We start from the raw sequence: 22715 nt of genomic DNA, 5'->3' as shown, positions 1-22715 counted from the left end.
TCTGCACCAAATATTTTGACCTCCTGGAGACTTAGATTTCAAATACATGACCCTATGGGGGGCATTGTCGTTCAGACCACAAATAATCCTACTAATAGTTATACTACCAAGGCTGTTCTCTTCCTTGTCTTCAAGGAACACAGAGGGATTTCTGCACTGGATAAGGAAAATACAACTACAAAACTGTATTGCTCCTGGCAATTGCCACTATGTTTAGTTTCTGTTTAGGGTAGGAAAAGTCTGATTACTCCAAGGAAAATTGCCACAGCCTCAGTCTTGTTGTGGCCCCTCCAAACTTGGTTTAATGTCTTACCTACATGAGGAACCAGTGCAGATTTGATTGACTCAGAAACTATACTTATTGAGCCCTACAGTAATAATTTAAAACAAAACATTTCCTAAGAATACTCACACTCCTCATTAACTTTTTTTTTTACCAAATGTAATCTATCATGTAAATACAGTGTTTAGGAATGTGTCTCTTCTTTTGTTCACTTTATTTATTTATTTATTTATTTATTTATTTAATATATGGACTCATTGTGTAATTCTGTCTCTTCTGGAACTCACTATGTAGGGCAGACTGGGCTCAAACTCACAGATATCCACCTGCCTCTGACTCCCGGTTGCTGAGATTACAGGCGTGTGTTACCACATTTAGATTTATATGCTGACTTCTTTTTATTTATTTATTTTTACTTTTTATTTACTTCCTTATATGTTCTTCACTGCCCCCTTCCCAGTCACCCTCTTACATAATCCTTCCACCACCTCCTCTCCCCCTCTACTCTGAGCTGCTGAGGGATCCGCAAGGAATCTCTCCACTCTCCCATGTCAAATCTCTTCGAGGCTAGGTGCTTCCTCTGCAACTGAGGTCAGACAAGAAAACCCAGCTAGAAGAGCATATCCCACATACAGGCAACAATATATGCTGACTTAATGTTAGACCTTAGAGTCTGAAGAAGCAGAGAATGTGCTTATGCTGTTGGAGACTATCATGTCATACTTTTACACTTAGAAATTGATCTATAGATTAAAACAATATAAACGGGGTCGCAGGTCCTGCAGGCAGAATCCATAGAGAAGGTGTGTGTGCCAGTCCCCCAAAAGGAAGGGCAGGTGTAGGCTCAGGAGGTAAGAACTGAGGGGTAGGTCCAGATGACGTCTCATCCGAAGTCAGGGTTGCTATCTCATTTGCCGCCTGGACATAAGGCGGTGGGAATATAACTTCTTCTGGAGTACTATTCTGTAAATGGAATAAGGGGATTTTGGAGGTTTGGAGGCTTCCCGTTCTCACTTTTATTCTGCTACTAAGTCAGGCATTGTTCCTGCAGGTGAAGAAGTGTTAGCTGGAGGCGGTGGAAGAAAAGACTTTACCCATGGAGGAAGATGGCAATCAGATCTTTCCAAACCACAATATATGGGACCTGTTCTGGGCGTCCTTGTACCTTCTGAAACACTTTGTCTTCTAGCACCATGGGGAGATGAAAAGTTCCTTCCAGTGGCCACCCAACCCCGAAGGCAGGCCACTCTGAGTTGCAATATGTGTGCATCTTTTTTTTTGTTTTGTTTACATCTATGGAGAGATTGCAGGCTCTGGCCCTCACTTCCTTAAAATGAGCTAGAATGACGTTAAGTGGATGAGAAGGAAGGGTTCATGAGTCAACCTGTCCCACTTCGTCTGTCACAGTCCAGTACAACACAAGACCAAGCACTCCTAACAACACTATAGACAAACACACACACACACACACACACACACACACACACACACACACACACACACAGATAGCCACGTCGTGACTGGAAACAAAGGTATATCCAGGCACTAGGGCTCACAGATTCCTGCCTCAGGAAGTAGAAATGGGGCAGGTATGAAAGTAAGCTGTTTTGTGGTTTCTCCTCAACTGCAAATTCCTGTTGGGGAGGTACCTCATCTGCCCTGAACCTGGGGTCATCTTGACCCCTGCAGCTGTGATATTCCAGCTTTGATCACCCTTTGCTGCTACATAGTTACCTTAAGGACTTTTTCAATGCCAAAATATGGCCAGACAACCAATGCCAAAATATGGTCAGAGAGAACAGACACAGACAATACAGAAATACTGTCAAGCACTCACCACTGTCACTCATCGGCAGTAGGCTCTTCAGATTGCAGATTCTAGAGGTCTATTGGGGAATCCCAGATGGGATGAGCCCCCAAAATGTTATGCCCAAGTCTTGGGGTTTCCAAGAGATCTCAAAGAATTGCTATATCTGCTCTAGAGAAACATAAAAGCCTTTAATTCAAACCCAGGTTTGGATTGCAAATTGTACAGAGCAAAGCTACAGCCCCATGTCTAGCAGTTTAGGGACTATATACAAGCAGGTTACATGGGGGCTTCAGGGTTACACAGCGGATAAGGGAAGCTGTAAGTTTTTACAAACTGGGAATGCTTAATTGGCTTGATTTCTCTCTAAGAATGTATGGTTTTTGCTTTTCCCAAAAGCCGTAAGCCACCTGTGTTGGGGAGTGCTTGGCCATACATCAGAGAGGATACCAGCATGGAGGCTGAAAGCTGCATTTGTTTTTCTGTTCTCAGGCTGATACCACCATTCCAGGATGGGGGTTCACACTTAGGTAGTTGCTATTGGAATGAGGATTTGTGGGCCCTTGGCACCAGCTGCGTCTTTTGGGAGAGTCAGGTGGCAGGAAGAATGAACAGGGGTGGGGGGACTTCTGTGTGTTCAGGGCTGAGGGGGAAGTGCTGAGGGCTGTGCTAGATACTTCTTCAGCAGCACACACATGTCCATCCCTGACTAGGATTACAACTGACCAGACTATGGCTTACCATAGTGGCCTTCATAGATGCTTGCTGCTTCACAGCAGTTTACTCTGATAGTCCCAGAAAACAAAAGCATACCTCAGAGCCTTGGAAATTCTGACAGTATACACCTTCTGAGGTAGTCCTTCAGCCCTAGGGTTCAGAGTGGAGGTCTATCCTTAGAATTTGAAAGGGGAGTGTGACCTTTCTGGGCCCTCCAGATGTTAAAGTCTTTGGATGAGAATAAGACCACTACCACAATTATGAGCCAAATTTGAAGAAAGTTTGATATGTATTGGGTGTACTCAGCAGCTAGTAAAAGACTTTCTCCTGATTCAGGTTAAAAAGAACAATGGAGTCCATTTCTTCATCTCCTTTCCAGGAGTTACAGAAGTGACCAAAGAGCAATAATGATGTACCAAAAAAAATTCTCAAAACCACCATGTGATCTCCATGTTATTATGAAGGGTGTGGTTTGAATATGTTTGTCCCACAGGAAGTGACACTATTAGGAGGTGTGGCTTTGCTGGAGGAAGTGTGTCCCTGTGTAGGTGAGCTTGGAGGGCTACTAGTGCTCAAAGTCTGCACTGTATAGAAGAGAAAGTCTTTTCCTGTCTGCCTTTGGATCAAGATGTAGAACCCTCAGTTCCTTCTCCAGGACCATGTCTACCTAAGTGCTGCCATGTTTTCTACAATGATGATAATGAACTGAATCTTTGAAACAATAAGCCAGTCTCAAACAAATGTTTACATTTATAAGAGTTGCCTGTGTCATGGTGTCTCTTCATAGCAGTGGAAGTCCCAAGACAGTGAGTGATTAAGGAGGGTAGGGAATTCTCAAAAAGAATTCAAGTTCATGGGTTGTTGTGGCTAGACTTTGGGAAACAGACCTAGCAATAGCAACACAATTCTTACAGTAAATGGAAATTCTTTTAAAAAAATTTATTTATTCACTTTACATCTCAGTATCAGTTCCCTTCCCATTCCAGTACTTTCTCCCACAGATTCTCCCCTCACTGCCTCTACCCTTCTCCACTGAAATAGGGTTGGTTCCCCTGGGTATCACAACTCCAACCTGGCACTTCAAGTCACTGTATGACTAGGTATATCCTCTCCCAGAGACCACTGAGGCAATGTGGCCCAGTTAGGGGAAACAAGATCCATAGGTAGGCAATGGACTCAGGGACAATGCTCACTCCAGTTCTCGGGGAAGTGGCATGAAGACTAAGTTGCACTTTTGCTACGTATGTGGAGGGGGAGGTTGTCCCAGCCCAAGCTCAATCTTTGATTGGTGGTTCAGTCTCTGGGAGCCCCCAAGGGTCCAGTCTAGTTGATTTTGTTGGTCTTTCTGAGGAGTCCCTGCCACCTTTGGGTTCCTTAGTCATTCCCATAACTATTCCACAGGATTCCTCAAGCACCATCTCATATATGGTTGTGGGTCTCTACATCTGTTTAAATGGCAACATTTTTGAAAATATGGCATAATGGCTTCTGACTTCAAAATGGAATTGAGCAGTTTCTTCAGTCTCCATGAGGTGGTGTAGTAAATTAAGATCTTCACGACACAGGTGTCCTGACATAGGGAGAAGTTATTTGCAGCTTATATTTTCCCACAGCTATGAGTGACTGGTCTCTAAGGAACCAAAACTGAGTGATCACAAGTATAAATTGAAGTCAGTTCAGTTAACCACAAAACACATCAACAGCTCTTCCTGGAATAGCAGAGCCAAAAACCTCAACAGAAGCCAAGCTATCACCAGGGCGGAGACCCCAGTCCTCCTGCCTAGGAAACGGTGAATAGACTAAAAGCAGAAAAAGTTGTCACCCAAAGAAATGGAGTTACAGGCAGGGGTCTTTTTAAATTTATTATTAATTTTCTCAATATGGGGATTCTCTGTGTAGCCTCAGGTATCCTGGAATTCTGTCGGTAGTCCGCGCTGGACTTGAACTGAGAGGCTTGTTTTTAGTAGGGGAACAACAATAATTGGAAAGAGATAAGGAAGATAGTCAAGATGGATAACTGGACATCAAGATGCATAGCCTGATGTGGAGAGCTGGGGAGCAGGGCTGTCAAGGGCTGTCAATTTCCAAGTTTCCAGCACAAAGCAGCAGTCAGAATCTGTCCACTGAGAAAAAATAAACTGATGGGCACGGTCACTCACACCTTGAATCCCAGCTCTTGGGAAGGAGGCAGAGTGAACAGAGAGGGGTCCACAAGCCAAAGAACAAAGAACCCAAGTAACTAATTTCTTTACTTGACTCCCTGCTGCTAATAGTAGCCATAACTCAGTAGCTTTTGGCCACAGAAGAGAGTGTAACTCAAGATTCCCCCTCTGCCTTGTTACCGTCCATACTAACTACACTAAAAAATAATCAATCTTGGAGAAAACGTAAACAAAAAAAATTGAGACACACACTACCAGTAGAAATTCAACTTACTGTAGTGACCATCCAAGCCAGTGTGTAACTTCAAAAATCAAACAGGCAAAAGTTCACGTAAAATGAACTTTATCACACATATGGTTTTGTACGATATGACTAATATTAGTAGATTCTTGCAATGAGTATTTATTCACAGATCCCATGCATATAAACAGCAACAAAACAAGAAAAATAAATGTTCAACATGTCAACACTGAGAAATTCCTGTAAAATTCTCATTAAAATACGGGAATACAATCAATGAGTTTTCACTTCCTTGAAGTATGTAATCAAATTGTTTCAAGAGGAATAGACAATTACTGCAAAATAAACAAATCAATACTAAAAAGATATCAAAATTTGAGAAAACTCCAGGAGTTCAAAAACCTTCAGAAGATTGAACCAAGATCCAAAATCTCTTACAATTATTGCAAAGACTACCATAGAGTAATGGTGTAAAGAGAGAAAACGAGATATAAATGGGAAGGCAATACAAAGTTCAATACTGTGTAAACATACTAAACAGTTTTAATTAAAGTCCTGCTGGTATTATATTAAAAAAAACTGACCACAAAAGAAATAGACATTAAAGGAACAACAGAAACAATCAACATTAGATTAGGGGGAAAAAGTTAGAGTCAGAAATATTCCTAGTTTTAGAAGAATGGTAAAATGAAAGCAATGAAATTCATATAATAGATATATATGAACACATGGGACACATGCACAATTGAACAAATTATATTTTCCCCTATTATGCTTATATAAAAGTCAGTAACATATAATAGGATAATCTTGACATTACAGTATATTCTAGACTCATTTCTAGAGAAACAATATAGCAAATCAAAATTTCATTTACCATTTGCACATTTTTGTCTTTAAAATGTTCACTAGATTATTTACTTTAGCTTCTGTGTTATCAATGTTTTTCAGCATGTATGCATGTAGCTTGCTTGTGGCTGGTACATGCTGAGGCCAGACAAAAGATACCTGATTTACTGTAATTAAAATTATGAAGTTGGTCAGCCACTGTTTTGATGGAGGGAACTGTACCCATGTCCTCTTCAAGAAAAGCAAGTGTTATCTCTGCTGAGCCAACTCCTTTCTCCACTTTATTTCCAATGTCATTTGATTTTTTCATTACTCCTACCTCAATTTCCTGCAGAATATCTGGCATCATTTATACTTTCTCATTTAGGTATACATTCCAGGTCTCTTTGTTCTGTTTCAGTCAGTCCAAGCTACGGGAAAGAGATTTTTCAAAACATCTAGGATTTCTAACAGTACAGTGGTTGGTAAATAAAGGGAAGACTAAATAGAAGATATTCTACAAAAGACAACTATAATGCAATGTCACAGTTATAACTCCTTAGGGAGAGTTTGTAGATAGCATAACTTGATTTCCACCACTCCTACTCACAGCTCAACTGAAACTTAAGTACTGGCATGGAACAGAATGATTGGGATGACTATTTTACATACTGAATTTCTTAATTTATCACAAAACAAAAATAAAAGAATCCTTATAATTGTCCAAAGGAGCAACATGAAGAACAGAAAGTACCATGCAATGTTTATTTCTACATTGAAGTTCTTTTTCTCTGTGAGATGTGTGAATCATTCCCAGAGAAATCACAAATTTGACGTTTCCTCTAAAACCCCGAGGCTCAATACAGACTGCAGCCTGCTATTTGAATTCACACAAACCAGACTACTGCAATTCTTCAACCTCCAGTCTATGTACAAAGCACAGAAATCAGGGTCTAGGCATTACCATTCCTCCTGAATGAAGTGCACAGTGATAAGGGCTATCATCAAATCCTGTACAGTGCTTTAATCCTAGAAACCAGGACGCAGAGAGAGGTAGATCCCATACAAGTCCAGGCTTGGTCTATATCGGGAGTTCTGACACAGACAGGGCAGCACTCTGAAATATATACCCAGCAAATAGACACAAGACCAAGGTAATCTAGCAGTTCACCAAAGAGGATAGTGCTTTGGTTGAACCCAGGAGACAAAAGAAAATTAAGAGTAAACTTTTCTAATACAATTGAACAATCAAAATTGTTTAAAAGATGGTTTTAAATTTTGTCCTAATGTATACTGAATTTTCCATCTGTAAACGTAGTATAGCCTGATATTCTCACAGCATACATAGTGCAGTTTGCTACATCATAAGGAGTAACATTAACAATTTTGCATATAATTACACATTTCTAATTACAGTATTTACATTTTACTACATATACATCTCAGATAGAAAAGTAATGAGTAGGAATTTATTTAGTAAATGCATCCTATTTTGGTGGCACTTTGTCAAATCCTCTTTTAAGAGGTATAATTTGTCTGGGTTTCATCGTTTGACTTAAGCAGATAATGCTGTCACTTTCAGGGATTTCTTGAAGCTATTTCGAGGTATATATTTGCTGCCTTAATCACAATCCCTTCAGAATGGGTCATTCCAGTCTGCAGAAAACTGTTACACAATACCATACTCTTCTGGCTTCTCCATTTTGTGTTCATTATGAATTATTTGAGGATGAACAAGTTTAATAAAATTTGAACAAAGTTCAAAGATTGAATAGAAGTCAAAGTGTAAAGTTTAACAAATAAAAAGTTTTAATAAAAAATTTCCTACATTGTCACATTTTCAGACTTTCCCCTCACCATAAACTCTTGGTATTTTTTAAGATTGAATATTTCTCAAGGTTTTCAAAAGTTTCTTATGTTCATAATAATCTCTAGTGTGGAGGTTCAAGTGTCACAAAAGATACAGCTCTTATAAAGGACATGACTTCTTACGGAAACTTTCTCCCACTATGAATTTCAGATGTTTTCTAAGACATGAGATGTGGGTGAAGACTTCTCATACACTTTATCTGTAAAGTGTCTCTCTTTCATGGATTCTTTGATGTATCCTAAGAGATGTGCCAATAGTTAAGGATTTGTATTATTCACCAAATTTGTAAAGTTTCTCTCCTGTTTTCTCTGACGAGGTCTAAGATAGTTTGTCATGGTAAAGGGTTTGTCACATTCACTGCATTTATAAAGTTTCTTTCTTGAATGAAGTCTCTGATTAATTCTAAGACAGTCTTTCTGGGTAAAAGATTTATCAAATTCTATACATTTGTATGTTTTATTTCTTGTATGAAATTTCTGATAAGTTCTAGGACAGCTTCTTCCTGTGAAGGGATTTGCTATATTCCCTACATTTAAGGATTTTCTCCAATATGAATTTTCTGATGAGTTCCACAAGTTAGGGTTTCTGGATAAAGGAGTTTTCATTTACTACCTTTGTAAGGTTTTTCTCCTTTATGAATTCTCTGATGAATTCTAAGATAGCCTTTCTGGGTAAAGGATTTGTCACATTCACTACATTTATAAGGCTTCTCACCTTTATGAATTCTCTGATGTATTCTAAGATATGACCCACTTGTAAAGGATCTGTCACAATTACCACATTTGTAAGGTTTTTCTCCTGTATGACTTCTCTGGTGAATTCTCAGACTGCATTTCTGAGTAAAGCATTTGTCACATTCACCACATTTGTAAGGTTTGTCTCCTGTATGAATTCTTTGGTGCATTCTAAGATATGAGCCACTGGTGAAGCATTTGTCACACTCACTGCATTTGTAAGGTTTCTCTCCTGAATGAATTCTCTGATGTATTCTAACATATGAGCTGCTAGTAAAGGATTTGTCACATTCACTGCATTTGTAAAGTTTCTTTCTTGAATGAAGTCTCTGATGAATTCTAAGAGAGCCATTCTGGGTAAAGGAATTTTCAAATTCCCTACAATCGTAAGGCTTTTCTCCTGCATGAATTCTCTCATGAGTTCTAAGATGGTTTCTCCGGTTAAAGGATTTGTCACATATACTACATTTATAAGTCTTGTCTCCTATATGAATTTTCTGATGAATTCTTAGACTGATTTTCAGAGTAAAGGATTCATCACATTCACTACATTTGTAAATTCTCCCTCCTGTATGAAATCTTTGATGAGCTCTAAGATGCTCTTTCCGGTTAAAGGATTTCTCACATTCATTACACTTGTAAGGTTCTTCTCCTGTATGAGTTATCTGATGAATTATAAGACAGTCTTTCTTGGTAAAAGATTTATCACATTTACTGCATTTGTAAGGTTTCTCTCCTGTATGAATTCTCTGATGAATTCTAACACTGCCTTTCTGGGTAAAGCATTTGTCACATTCACTACATTTATAAGGTTTCTCTCCTGTATGAATTCTCTGATGAATTCTAAGGTGGTCTTTCCGGTTAAAGGATTTGTCACAGTCACTACATTTGTAAGGTTTCTTTCCTGAATGAATTCTCTGATGACTTCTAAGATATGAGCCATCAGCAAAGGCTTTGTCACATTCACTACATTTGTAAGGCTTTTCTCCTGAATGAGTTCTCTGATGAGTTCTAAGAAGACATTTCTGGGTAAAGCATTTGTTACATTCACTGCATTTGAAAGTATTCTCTCCTGTATGAATTTTCTGATGCATTCTAAGATTGCTCTTCTGGGTAAAAGATTTATCACAGTCACTACATTTGTAAGGTTTCTCTCCTGTATGAATTCTCTGATGTATTTTAAGTCCTGAGGATGTGGAAAGGGATTTGCCACATTCTTTACATCTGTAACATTTCTCTCTTGTATCTGCCTTGTAATGGTATCCACCATAGGAAAATGTACAGACTGACCTAGTACCTTGGTTATATTCAAAGAGCCTCTCTCCTTCATGAATTTTCTCATGTTTTCTAAGACCTGAACAGCATATAAAGGATTTGCCACAAAAACTACATTTGTAAGTATTCTCTTCAGGGTGGATTTTGTAGTGTCTTTCAAAGTCTGATACATAATAAAAGCACTTACCACATTCTGTACATTTGTAGGGATATCCTCCATAATGGATTTTGTAATGTAGTTTGAAGTGTGACAAATGCAGAAAGGATTTACTACATTTTGTACATTTATAGTGTTTCTTTCTAGTATGAACTCTTTGAGGTCTACTCAGGCTTGAGTACATCTTGAAGAATTTCCCAGACTTCCTGCACTTGTGTGGTTTCATTCCACTATTGTTTCCTTTTAGCACGAGTTTACATTTAGAGTGAGAAACTTTATCATACTGTGTTTTGTTGTGTTTTTTCATTTCTAGGTGCACTGTTTGATTTTGACTAGTGATGGAATACAAATTGAAGGCATTCGCACAGTCTTTATATTTGCATGGTTCCATGGCATTCTCAGTTTTATGTCTGTTTGATGATTCAATGGAGGCTTCTCTGTTGTTAGTTTGATAAGCTGTACTTTTGGAGGACTCATCAATCATTTTTCCACATTCATTCCATTTATTAGACTTCTCTTGAATAATCACATTCTCAGGGACACTATACTTTGTGCCTTGATCCAAGACTTCATCATGCTTGATACATACATGATTATTCTCTGAAAAAGAGTGCAATTAGGGATGACAGTGATTAACGCATGAGTAAGAGATTCAATAACAGATGCTCTTGTACGTTTAGTAAGAAAGGTAAATTAGCAATTCTCAAAGATAAAGCTCTCAACGGAGTACTTTTTTGTTTCAAACTCATTAACTGGATGCTCAGAAGAAACTCAAATCTAATCTATATCAAATGAATGGAAATGATAATTCTTATTTACACACTGTACCTTAGAGAAGATCACTTACACAGACAAGTAAGTGATCATTTAGTGAAGAACTTTGAGAAAGGAACTTTTGGAAGGATCATATAAGCAATGTTTCTTGCTTATGTTTTAAGACAGAGTATAGCTTTGGTCACTTAGGAATTCACTATATAACTCATATTGTCATGGTACTCACCCTATATCCTTGCTTCTAGATCTGAAGTATTGGAATAAAGATCATACTGTACCAGTACTAAATATACAGTCCATATGGAAAAAGTAAATATATTAGCAAAAACTAAATTCTCCTTACCCATAGTTCTTTCTCTACTTAAAATTTACATTTTTAAAACACCATAAATAAGAATCTTAGAGACAAGCAGCCATCATGGACCAGTAGCAGTGAGTCCTGTCCTGTCCCTCTCATGCCCTCCATTCTCTGGGCCATAGCTCTGCCAGTTTCTCTGGAGGCCTCTTGTCACCTGGGACAACCAGGTGAGATCCCCATGTCTCAAGTCCCTGTCCACTGCAATTCCCAGCAGGCCCAGCAGTGGTGAGAATCTCCCTACCTCAACTGTATTCAGTCCTCCAGTCCAAACTTCTATTTGCAACCCTAGAGGCCTGCAACCATCATGGACCACCAGCTCTGACTGCATCCCTGAAGTCCTACTACAATTTGGGACAACCAGGTCTACCTGTCACCAAACAAGGCCTGCTGCCATCTGGGACTTCCACCTCTGTGCATCCCCAAAAGTATGTTGCCACTTGGGACTAAAAGCTCCAGCTACAGTCCCATATTCTGCTGCAACCAGGACCTACTAGGCCTGTTAACACCAGGGACTATATAATGGTGAAAAGCTAGCATAAGGACATAATCAACAAAAGTTAGGGCTATATGGTACCACCAGAACCCAGCTATCCTACTAGAGCTAGCCCTGGATATCCTAACACACCTAAAGTGCAAGAAATGACCTTAAATCTAATCTTACAAAGATAATAGAGGAAATTAATAAGTCCCTCCAAGAAATTCAGAAAAATACAATCAAACAGGTAGAGGCTTTAAGAGAAGAAATGAATACATACAAAGAAATACAGGAAAATACAATAACAAGGTGAAAGAAATTAATAAAACTGTTCAAGGGTTGACATCGACTTATTCTATTTCCTTATGGGATATGGGCCTCTTTAGATAGTTTACCTGTGCTTGATTTAACTTTGGTATGTGGTATCTGTCTAGAAAACCATCCATTTCATCTAGATTTTCCTGTTTTCTTGAGTATAGGCTTTTGTAGTAGGATCTGATGATTTTTTTAATTTCCTCAGTTTCTATTGTTATCTCTCTCTTTTCATTTCTGATTTTGTTAATTTGGATACTGCCTTAGGGTCCTTTAGTTAGTTTGGCTAGGGGTTTATCTATCTTGTTGATTCTCTCAAAGAACCAGCTTTTGATTTTTTTTTTTGATTCTTTGTATTGTTCTCTTTGTTTCTATTTGGTTGACTTCAGCCCCGAGTTTGACTATTTCCTTCTGTCTACTCCTCTTGGGTGTGTTTGCTTCCTTTTGTTCGAGAATTCTCAGGTGTGCTGTTAAGTTGCTAGTGTAAGATCTCTCCAGTTTCTTTACCAGGGCACTTAGTGCTATGAACTGCCTTCATTGTGTCCCATAAGTTTGGTTATAATGTATCAACATTTTCATTAAATTCTAGGAAGTCTTTAATTTCTTTCTTTATTTCTTCCCTGACCAAGTTATTAAGGAGCCTAGGTTCAGCAATAGGCCCAAAGTGGGATCTAGCTCTAGGGGAGGTCCCAAGGCCTGACACTATTATTGAGGCTATGGAGCACTCACAAATGCCCTCCAAAAGACCCAACAAGCAGCTGAAAGAGTCAGATGCAGCTATTTGAACTCAACCAATGAACAGAAGCTGCTGACCCCTGTGGTTAAATTAGGGGAAAGCTGGAAGAAGCTGAGGAGGAGGGCAACTCTGTAGGAGGACCAGCAGTCTCAATTAACCTGGACCCCTGAGATCTCTCAAACACTGGACCACCAACCAGGCAAAATATACCAGCTGATATGAGGCCCCCCAACACATACATAATAGAGGACTGCTGGGTCTGGGTTCAGTCAGAGAAGATGTACCTAATCCTCAAGAGATTGGAGGTCTCAGGGATTTTAGAGGTCTGGTGGGGTGGGGACATCCTCGTGGATACAGGGGTCGGGGAGGAGATATGGGATATGAAACAGTTGGAGGGTGGACAAGGAGGGAAATAAAATTTGGAATTTAAAATAAATAAATAAATAAATAAATAAGAGTTGACAATGAAAATAAAAGCAATAAAGAAAATACCATATGAGGGCACCTAAGAGATGGAAAACTTAGGAAAGAGAACAGTAATTAAAGACACAAGCATATAAAAAATTGAAGAGAGATTCTCAGGTATAGAAGATATAATAGAAGAAATTGATACGTTGGTCAAAGAGAATGATAAATATAAAAGTATCATGACACAAAACATTAAAGAAATCTGTATCATCATGAAAAGACCAAACTTAAACATATAAGGAATATAAGAAAAATTTAAGCAACATCTTTCTAATAACCAAGCCCCATAGGGGATACTAGAAGGAAAATCCAACATACAGAGGATAACTATACCCAAGAAAAGAAATAAGTAACTGCACACCAGCAAAACCAAAAGAAGAAACACACACACACACACACACACACACACACACACACACTCTCACAGATACATACGCTACTACCATCTACATCAAAATAACAGATATTAACATTCACTGGTCATTAGTATCTCTCAACATCAATAAAATTACTTCTCTCATAAAAAGAGACAGGCTAACACAATGGACATGAAAACAGGATCCATTACTCTGCTGCATACAAGAAACACATGTCAGCAACAAAGGTAGATACTACCTCAGAGTAAGAGACTGGAAAAAGGGTTTTCAAGCAAACAGCCCTAAGAAACAAGCCAGGGAAGCCATTCTAGTATTTTATAAAATAGACAGTCAACCAAAAGTAATGAAAAAAAGATGGAGAAGTACACTTCATACTGATCAAAGGGAAACACCACTAAGATGATGTCTCAATTTTGAACATCTATGACCCAAATCCAAGGGCATCCATATTCATAAAAGAGACATTACCAAAGCGAACCCCACAGATTAATACTGGAAAATGCCCCAATCTCACCAATGGAAAGGTCACTGAAACAGAAACTAAACAGAAAAATAATGAATCAAACAGATGCTATGAATGAAATTGACCGAACATAGATATGGAACATATCATCCAAACAAAAATGGTACCTTCTCAGTACCTCACAGAACATTCTCCAAAACAGATTATATACTCAGCCATAACAAAAGACTCAGCAGATGAAAGAAAATTGAAATAACCCCTTGCATCTTGTTGGAATACCATGGTTTAAAGCTGGATTTCAACAACAGCAGAAAGCCTACAAACTCAAGAAAACTGATCAACTCTTTACTCAATGGTCATTAATTCAAAAAAGAAATAAAAGAAGAAATTAAAGACTTTTTAGATTTCAATGAAAATAAAAGCATAACATATGCAGACTTATGGGGCATAAGGAATACAGTGCTAACAGAAAAATTCATAGCACCTTTATTAAAAAAATTGGAGAGATCTCATACTAGCAACTTAAAAACACATCTAAAACCTCTAGAACAAAAAGATCCAAATGTATCCAAGAAGAGTAGATGGCAGTAAACAATTAAACTCAGGGCTGAAAACAGTAAAGTAAAAACAACGAGAACAATAGAAAGTACTAATGAAACGAAGAGCTGGTTCTTTGAGAAAATCAAGACGATAGACAAACCCTTAGCTACACTAACTAAAAGGCAGAGAGGATATCAAAATTAACAAAATCAGAAATGAAAAGGGGACCTAACAACAAACACTAAGGAAATCCAAAGAATCATTAGGTCTTACTCCAAAAGCCTGTACTCCACAAAATTGGAAAAATCTAAAGGAAACAGACTATTTTCTGGATAGATTTCATTTACTAAAGTTAAACCAAGTAAAAAAATTCATGTAACAACTCATAATGAAATAAAAGCAGTCATTATCAGTCTTTCCCCGAAAAAGACTGAGGCCTGATGGTTATAGCTCAGAATTCTACCAGACTTTTATTTTTATATAACGTGTTTATTGATTATTTTTATTTATTTACATTTCAAATGTTATCCCCTTCCTGGTTTTCCCTCCGAAAACCCCCTATCCCATCCCTCTTCCCCTGCTTCTATCAGAGTGCTCCCCACCTACCCACTCATTCCTGCCTTTCCATCTTAGGATTTTCCTAGGCTGGGGCATCAAGTCGTCACAGGACTAAGGGCGACCTCTCCCACTGATGCCAGATAAAGCAATCCTCTACTTCATATGCAGCTGAGTCCCTCCATGTGTACTTGTCGGTTGGTGCTTTAGTCCTTGGGAGGTTTGGTTGGTTGATATTGTTGTTCTTCCTATGGGGTTGCAAACCCCCTTCAGCTCCTTCAGTCCTTCCCCTAACTCCTCCACTGGGGTTCCTGTGCTCAGTCCAATGATGGTTAGCTGCAAGCATCTGCATCTCTATTGGTCAAGCTCTGGCAGAGCCTCTCAAAAGACAGATATTATCAGGCTTCTGTCAGCAAGCACTTGAAGAAGACCTCAGAAGATGAAAAGATCTCCCATGCTCATGGATCCATTGATCAGCAGGATCATCATAGTAAAAATGGCCATCTTACCAAAGGCTATCTACAGTTTCAATGCAATCCTCATCAAAATTCCAAATCAATTCTTCACAGAGATAGAAAGAACAATTCTCAAATACATTTGGAATATGAAAAAGCCAGGATAGCAAAAACTATTCTCAACAATAAGAGAAGTTCTGGGGGAATCACCATCCCTGACCTCAAGCTCTAGTACAGAGCAATAGTGATAAAAATTGCATGGTATTGGTATAGAGACAGGCAGGAAGATCAATGGAATAGAATTGAAGACCCAGAATTAAACCCACACATCTATGGTCACCTGATCTTTGACAAAGAAGCTAAAACCATCCAGTGGAAAAAAGACAGCACATGCAGCAACTGGTGCTGGCTTAAATAGTGGTCTACCAGACTTGTAAAGAAGTCTCCTCAACACTCCTCGAATGATTCTACAAAAAAGAAACAGAAAGAACATTGCCAAACTGAATCTATGAGGCCACAGTCACCTTGATACCTAAACCACACAAAGACCCAAAAAAGAAAGAGAATTTCAGACTGATTTTCCTTATGAATACTGATGCAAAAATACTCAATAAAATACTCGCAAAGCAAATCCAAGAACACATTAAAAACATCATCCACCATGATCAAGTAGGCTTCATCTCAGGGATACAGGGGTGGTTCAATATATGTAAATCCATCAAAATAAGAAAAAAAAATCACATGATCATAATTAGATGCTGAAAGAGCCTTTGACAAAATCCAACACTGCTCATGTTTAAAGGCTTAGCGAGATAAAAGATACAAGACACATACATAAACACAATAAATGCAAACCAACAGCAAATATCAAATTAAATGGAGAGAAAATTAAAGCAATCCCGCTAATTCCAGGGACAAGACAAGGCTGTCCACTCTTTCCCTATCTACTCAATATGTACTTGAAGTTCTTGTTAGAGTAGTAATACAACTAAAGAAGAATGAGAAAATACATATTAGAAAAGAAGTCTAAGTATTGCTTTTTGCAGATGATATGATAGCACACTCAAGTTTCCAAAAATACTCTTCCAGAGAACTCCTGCAGGTTATAAACACCTTCAGCAAAGTGGATGCATACAAACCTAACTCAAATAAATTAGTAGCCATCATTTATATAAACTATAATTAGACTGAGAAAGCAATCAGTGAAACAATACCTTTAAAATAGACGTAAATAATATACAATATCTTGGTGTCACTCTAACCACATAGGTAAAAGACCTGTATGTCAGGAACTTCAAGTCTCTGAGGATAAACACTGAGGAAGATATCAGAAGATGTAAGATCTCCAGTACCCATGGATTGGTAGGATTAACATAGTAAAAATGGTTATCTCACCGAGAGCAATCTACAGATTCAATAGAATTCACATCAAAATTCCAACACAATTCTTCACAGAATTTGAAAAAAAATTCTAAGCTTCATATAGAAAACCAAAAAAATCCCAGGATATCTAAAACAACCCTGTTAATCTTGTATAACAAAAGAACGTCTAGAGGTATCACCATCCCTGGTTTCAAGCTGCAATACAGGGTAATAGTAATAACAAGTGCATAGTATTAGTCTACAAACAAACAGAATGATCAACAGAGTCGAATTGAAGACCTACCCATACAGCTACATATGCTTGTTTTTTTTTGGCTTGTGTTTTGTTGTTGTTGTTGTTTTGTTGTTTTGATTTTGTTTTTGTTTGTTTTTTGATTTTTTGTTTTTGTTTTTTTAAAACAAGGAAGCTGAAATCATACAATGGGGGAAAAGTATCTTCAACAAGTGGTGCTGATCTAACTGGATGCCTGCATGTAGAAAAATGCAAGTAGATGCAAATTTATTTACCCTGCACAACACTCAAGCCCAGGTGGATCAATGACCTCAACATAAAATTGGATATACTAAATCTAATAGAAAAGAAATTGAATTAATTTATACAGGAGACAACTTCCTGAACAGAACACCCATAGATCAGGCACTAAGATCAACAATTAATAAACAGGACCTCATGAAACAGAAAAGCTTCTGTAAGGCAAAGGACATTGTCAATATGATAAAACGTCAGCCTGAAGAATGGGAAAAGATCACCACCAACCCGACATCCGACAAATGGCTAATAATCAGGCAGGACTCTCAGTGGAAGAATAAAAACACTAACACAACTTCAAAACCCTTGACCCAAAATCTGCCCTGCCTGCAAGACGTGGAGAGACAAAGATGGAGCAGAGTCCAAGAGAATGGCCAACCAATGACTGACACAAGGTGAGGCCCATTCCATGGGCAAGAAGTAGTCCCTAACATTATTAATAACACTCTGTATGTTTGCAGACAGGCATCTACCATAACTGTCCTCTCAGAGGCTTCCACCTGGCAGCTGATGGAAACTGAGCCAGAGAACTACAGCCAAACGTTAGACAGAGCTAAGGGAGTATTATGGAGTGTTGGGGGAAGGATTGAGGGACCCAGAAGGGATAGGGACTCCACTAGCCTATTAACAGAGTCAACTACTCTAGAACCCTGGGGGTGGGGGGTTCCCAGAGATGAAAAATCATCATCCAATGAGCATAGGTGGGCTGGGCAGTGCTCATTCCATATGTAGCAGATATGAAGCCTGGTCTTCATGCAGGGCACCCCAACAACTGGAAAGGGGGCTGACACTGATTTTGTTACCTCCACGTGGATCCTGTTTCCCCTAACTGTGCTGTACCATCTGGGAGAGGATAAGCCATCCTGTAGTGACTTGTTGTGTCAGGGTGGGTTGGTAACCAGGGGAGCACCTCCCTCTTCTTCGAGGATACTGATGGAAACTGAGGGAAATGTATGATGGGGCAATGGGGGGAGAGGGGAGATCTGCGATTGGGATGTAAAGTGAATAAAAAACTTAAAACACAAATTTAAAAAACCTTAAATAAATGAAGACAATGCAATAGTAAATTTAAAATATTTCTATTATTATTTATACAGTAATATATTTCCATGCACTGAACATTCAATTTTCTTTGAACTTTGAAGTTTTGATTAAAAGCTAGATAAAAGATTACAACAGAACATAGTACTGGTTACTCTTCCAGAGAATGGGAAGGAAAATAAAGGAAACACCATGACAAAGGTAAGTTAGTAAGTAGAATTTCCCTTATTCTAGGAGTCTCTAAGATATTTCAGAGAGCTTACATTTTCACAAAATAGATAAATTCAAAGGATGAACTTGGAATTCTACAGGAAGAGTACTCTTACCCACAAAGAGTAGATTGTTGTAATTCTCCAACATCACATCCATGTACAATGCCCTCTGAGCACGGTCAAGACTTTCCCATTCCTCCTGTGAGAAGTCCACAGACACATCCTTGAATGTTAACAGATCCTGTAATGGAAAATTACCTGTTTACCATGTGCTGCTGGACAAAAATACTTTCCTAGGTAAAAAAAGATCTAAAGACTAAGATATTTTGTGATAACAATGAATCATGGCAAACATTTTAGAACAAAAGTTTTCTAGAAATCCTGCAGAGATGGGTCAGAAGTTAAGCTTTCTACTCTTCCATAGACAATATATGGAATGACTTATTATTGTTCACATTCACAAGGTCTCTCTACTTTATAATTTTTCTGATGATTCCTAAGATCTGAGTAGTAGGTAAAGATTTTGCAACAATCACTGCATTTGAAAAATTTGTCTCTAGTTTGGATTCTATAATGTCTTTTAAAGTAATTTAAAATGTAGTTCAGTTCTAAGCACCCTCATGGGACTAAACACCAGATTTTAAATCCAGTTCCATGTGATCCAGTCCTCTCTTCCGAACTCTACAGGCTGGAGGCCATCATAGCATACATGCACACATTTGGACAAATAAACTGAAATACATGAGATTAAATTACAATTTATTTGTTATAAAAGATAGTTTCTAAATATTCATAGTCTTTATTGTATTTTTTTTCTATCTCATTGAAAACAGGAGGGCATGATAGTCTTAAAATCATCAAATGTTTAGGGAATATAACAAATGAATTTGAGGTTTTGATGCAGGCAAGCATCAAGAAATATGAAATATTGCTTTTATGAAATATGTGCTGACATCAAACAGCATTATAATGTCAGTTACCAATATCATAAATAATAAAGTTATGGTGAGCAAAACTCTGTTTCCAAATTCTACCAGTATCAACTTTGGTCAAACATGGACATTAGAACAATACTGTCTTTAGCTGGGTCTCACCTCACTTTATTCTAAAACGTTCTGTTGACATCTTGAGGCCTAGGTACAACGCTGTAATCTTTCTAGAATAAAAAGACCGAATATGGAATGCAGAATGTCTGGTGAATTAAAAGTCTGAGTTGTCTTTTTAAAGAGTAAGGAATGTATCATCAGTACACACATCCAATATTCCAAACAACATATAGAATCAACTACTTTGTGAATTTATTTTATGAGACTACATCACAACTGCAAGGTAAATAGAAAATCAGCATTAGGCTGCATTACAATTATTCAGATTTTCTAAATGTTGACATAGAAATACAGATGGAAACAATTTCATAAATTCCATATGATCTTTCACTACAGAATTATTAGCTATATATCTGTAAATAAATGGTATATGTGACAGTAGATTCAGATGAAGCTATTTTTGATCAGGTCAAGTTTTAAATTGAGAAAGAATCTTGTGTGAATTTTAAACACATTTTTTTTTTTTTTTGCTCATGAGATTACCTGAATTAAAATTTGAATCTTCTAATTCAACTTTATTTTCTTTTCTTAAGAAAATTGAGCTCATTTTTCTAACAGGATTGTAAGTTACATAGAAAAAATATCAGCTGTAATACTTCCTTTGCTTTTTAAAAACTAGAACACACAAAATTATATAGTGCCTCTGTGACAAATGTGCATCACAATGAAAACCTATGGCCTGGAGAAATAACTTAGAGGCAAAGGCACTTGCTGTTTCTCCATGGAAACCTGACTCAATTCTCTCTATGCACATGGCAAGTCACTACAATGCTTGACTTCAGTCCCAAAGGTTTGGTGCTGAATTCAGGAATCTAGGGATATAATGCATCATGCAGTGTACATAAAAAATGCAGATGAACACTCTTATACTTAAATAAAATATTATTGTAAAGAAAAATAGAAACCTCATTATATTGCTTCGAATGTTCCCTATATAATATATAGATTCTGAAAGGGGAAAACACAGGTAGAGGGACTATTCTTCCTCTTAAAGAAATTAAGAGAATAAATTAAGAAGGACATTTGTTTATGCTTTAAAATTGATGGCTTATGCACATCACCAAGTCAATACTCTCTAGAAAATTCTTACTAATATAGTCCACATGATGTAAAGTTGGAGACAGTATTGCTTATGCCAAATCTGAGAAATGAAACAAAGATAGAGAAAATAATCATCTGCCTATTAAAAACTTACCACTGAGCATTGAACATAACCTCTCCTGAGACAAACAGATTTCTAGTGTCAATCCACTCATGATCACTGTGCAACATAAAATGCCAAAGAAAGACACCAGAATCCTGCAACCTTCATCATCTCACAGGCAAATCAGTGTTATGGAAGAGCAATCAACGATTCGTTTCATCATCTTTGCCTCTAGAGAGTTGAGATGTTTACTATTAGAATTAAAGACAGAGAGTCACACTTATCATTTTATTCTTCCAAAAGTTCTTCTCTTCCATATTCTCTTTAATGATTTCCATGTCCATATATTTGCACATCAACATTCATAAACCTGTTTCTGGAAACATGACCATTCCGGAAAAAAAATTTATGTGGCACAAGAGACATTCCTTCCTCAATAATATACAAGAATACAAGGGTATCCTATTGCTCATCAATATATTCTTTGAACATCATTTAGAATAGACAATTTTCAGAATTCTAGGTCTCAAGTCCACAGAAATTTATGTCCTTACAGTATAAAATCCAGTTTAAATATAATGGGAAAAGGCTGTGCTATATAAGTGAAAGATCTAAAGACATAATTTTGAAAAATTATCAGGAAAAAGGAACACAAATCATAGAAAATACACCTTAGATAACATTACCAGATATAGAGAATGTCATGAATGGGTTCAATAATAAAAACAACTTTAAAAGAAAGGTGGACAGGACACTGACCTGGGGAACATTTACCAGAGAAGCATTCATTCTTCTTATTGCTCTTCTCCACATTTCTGTCTCAGGAACAAACACCAGAATTCTTCTTAAAATTTCATATCAAGGTGTCAAAAATATAAAGCTAAAATTAATGCAGCTCTGCTGTGAACAATGTCAAGCATAGACACAAGATCCCAAATGATAACAGAAAGTTTGACTGCAACTTGAAGCTTTTTTCTAACTTCAGCTGCCATCAGACTAATACAGAACATGCATATCTGGTGCAAAACACTACCACTCAGAGTTATTACTGGGAAACTTATCTTCCAGGGACTGGGGTCATAGCCAAATGGCTGGTGGCTACCTAGGATAAAATGGAGTTTTACCAGTCATCATACTAGAAAACAATATCTGATTTTTCAGTCACATTTCATTTTATTCTACCTTGCAGATATAGTACATCTATTTTCCATATGTGCTCTGCTGTCTTGGATTAGAGATGGATCTTTTATTTGCCAAATACCATGATTTTTTTTCTCAAAATAAGTGTCATAAGATCTAGTTACAGCAATTTTTATCATCATCTACAAAGGCTTTCCATTTATTGAGGTAAAATGTATCTTTCCAGTTTACTCATGGAATCCATGTGGTCCTGTTTTCCAAGTCACATGCACATCTTTGTATGAGAATATTGATCACCCAAAATCCATGTCAATGCATTGATAGAATATTACAATTCAGGCCACTCATGTCTTTAAATGGAATGTTCATGTGCTAAATGTTCTAAGCCAGTGGATCTCCATCTTTCTAATGTTGTGACTTTTTATCACAGTTATAGGTACTAAACTTATAAGTTATAGTTATAAATGTATGTATCTGCATGAGAGCAGAACTACCTGGAGATTGATAAAAAAAAAAGTGGAGTATCAGTTCCTGAAACCATAAGAATATTTGAATTATGATGGCTTTAGACAA

At 37.6% G+C, this 22715-nt stretch overlaps 1 protein-coding gene across 1 annotated transcript; it reads right to left on the bottom strand.

Moving 5' to 3' along the window:
* Positions 1-8509: 8509 nt before the first annotated feature.
* LOC114633261 (zinc finger protein 420-like) lies at positions 8510-21806 on the bottom strand. The gene is made up of 3 exons (XM_028781859.1): positions 21762-21806; positions 18867-18993; positions 8510-10674 (listed from the first exon to the last, which is right to left on the bottom strand). The coding sequence occupies exons 1-3, from the start codon at positions 21789-21791 to the stop codon at positions 8510-8512; spliced, it is 2322 nt and encodes a 773-aa protein (XP_028637692.1). The 5' UTR covers positions 21792-21806.
* Between the last annotated feature and the right edge of the window lie 909 nt (positions 21807-22715).

This window comes from Grammomys surdaster, unplaced genomic scaffold, assembly GCF_004785775.1.
Source record: "Grammomys surdaster isolate TR1022 unplaced genomic scaffold, NIH_TR_1.0 572, whole genome shotgun sequence".
Lineage (NCBI taxonomy): Eukaryota > Metazoa > Chordata > Mammalia > Rodentia > Muridae > Grammomys > Grammomys surdaster.
This window is presented reverse-complemented; position numbering and strand designations above follow the sequence as displayed.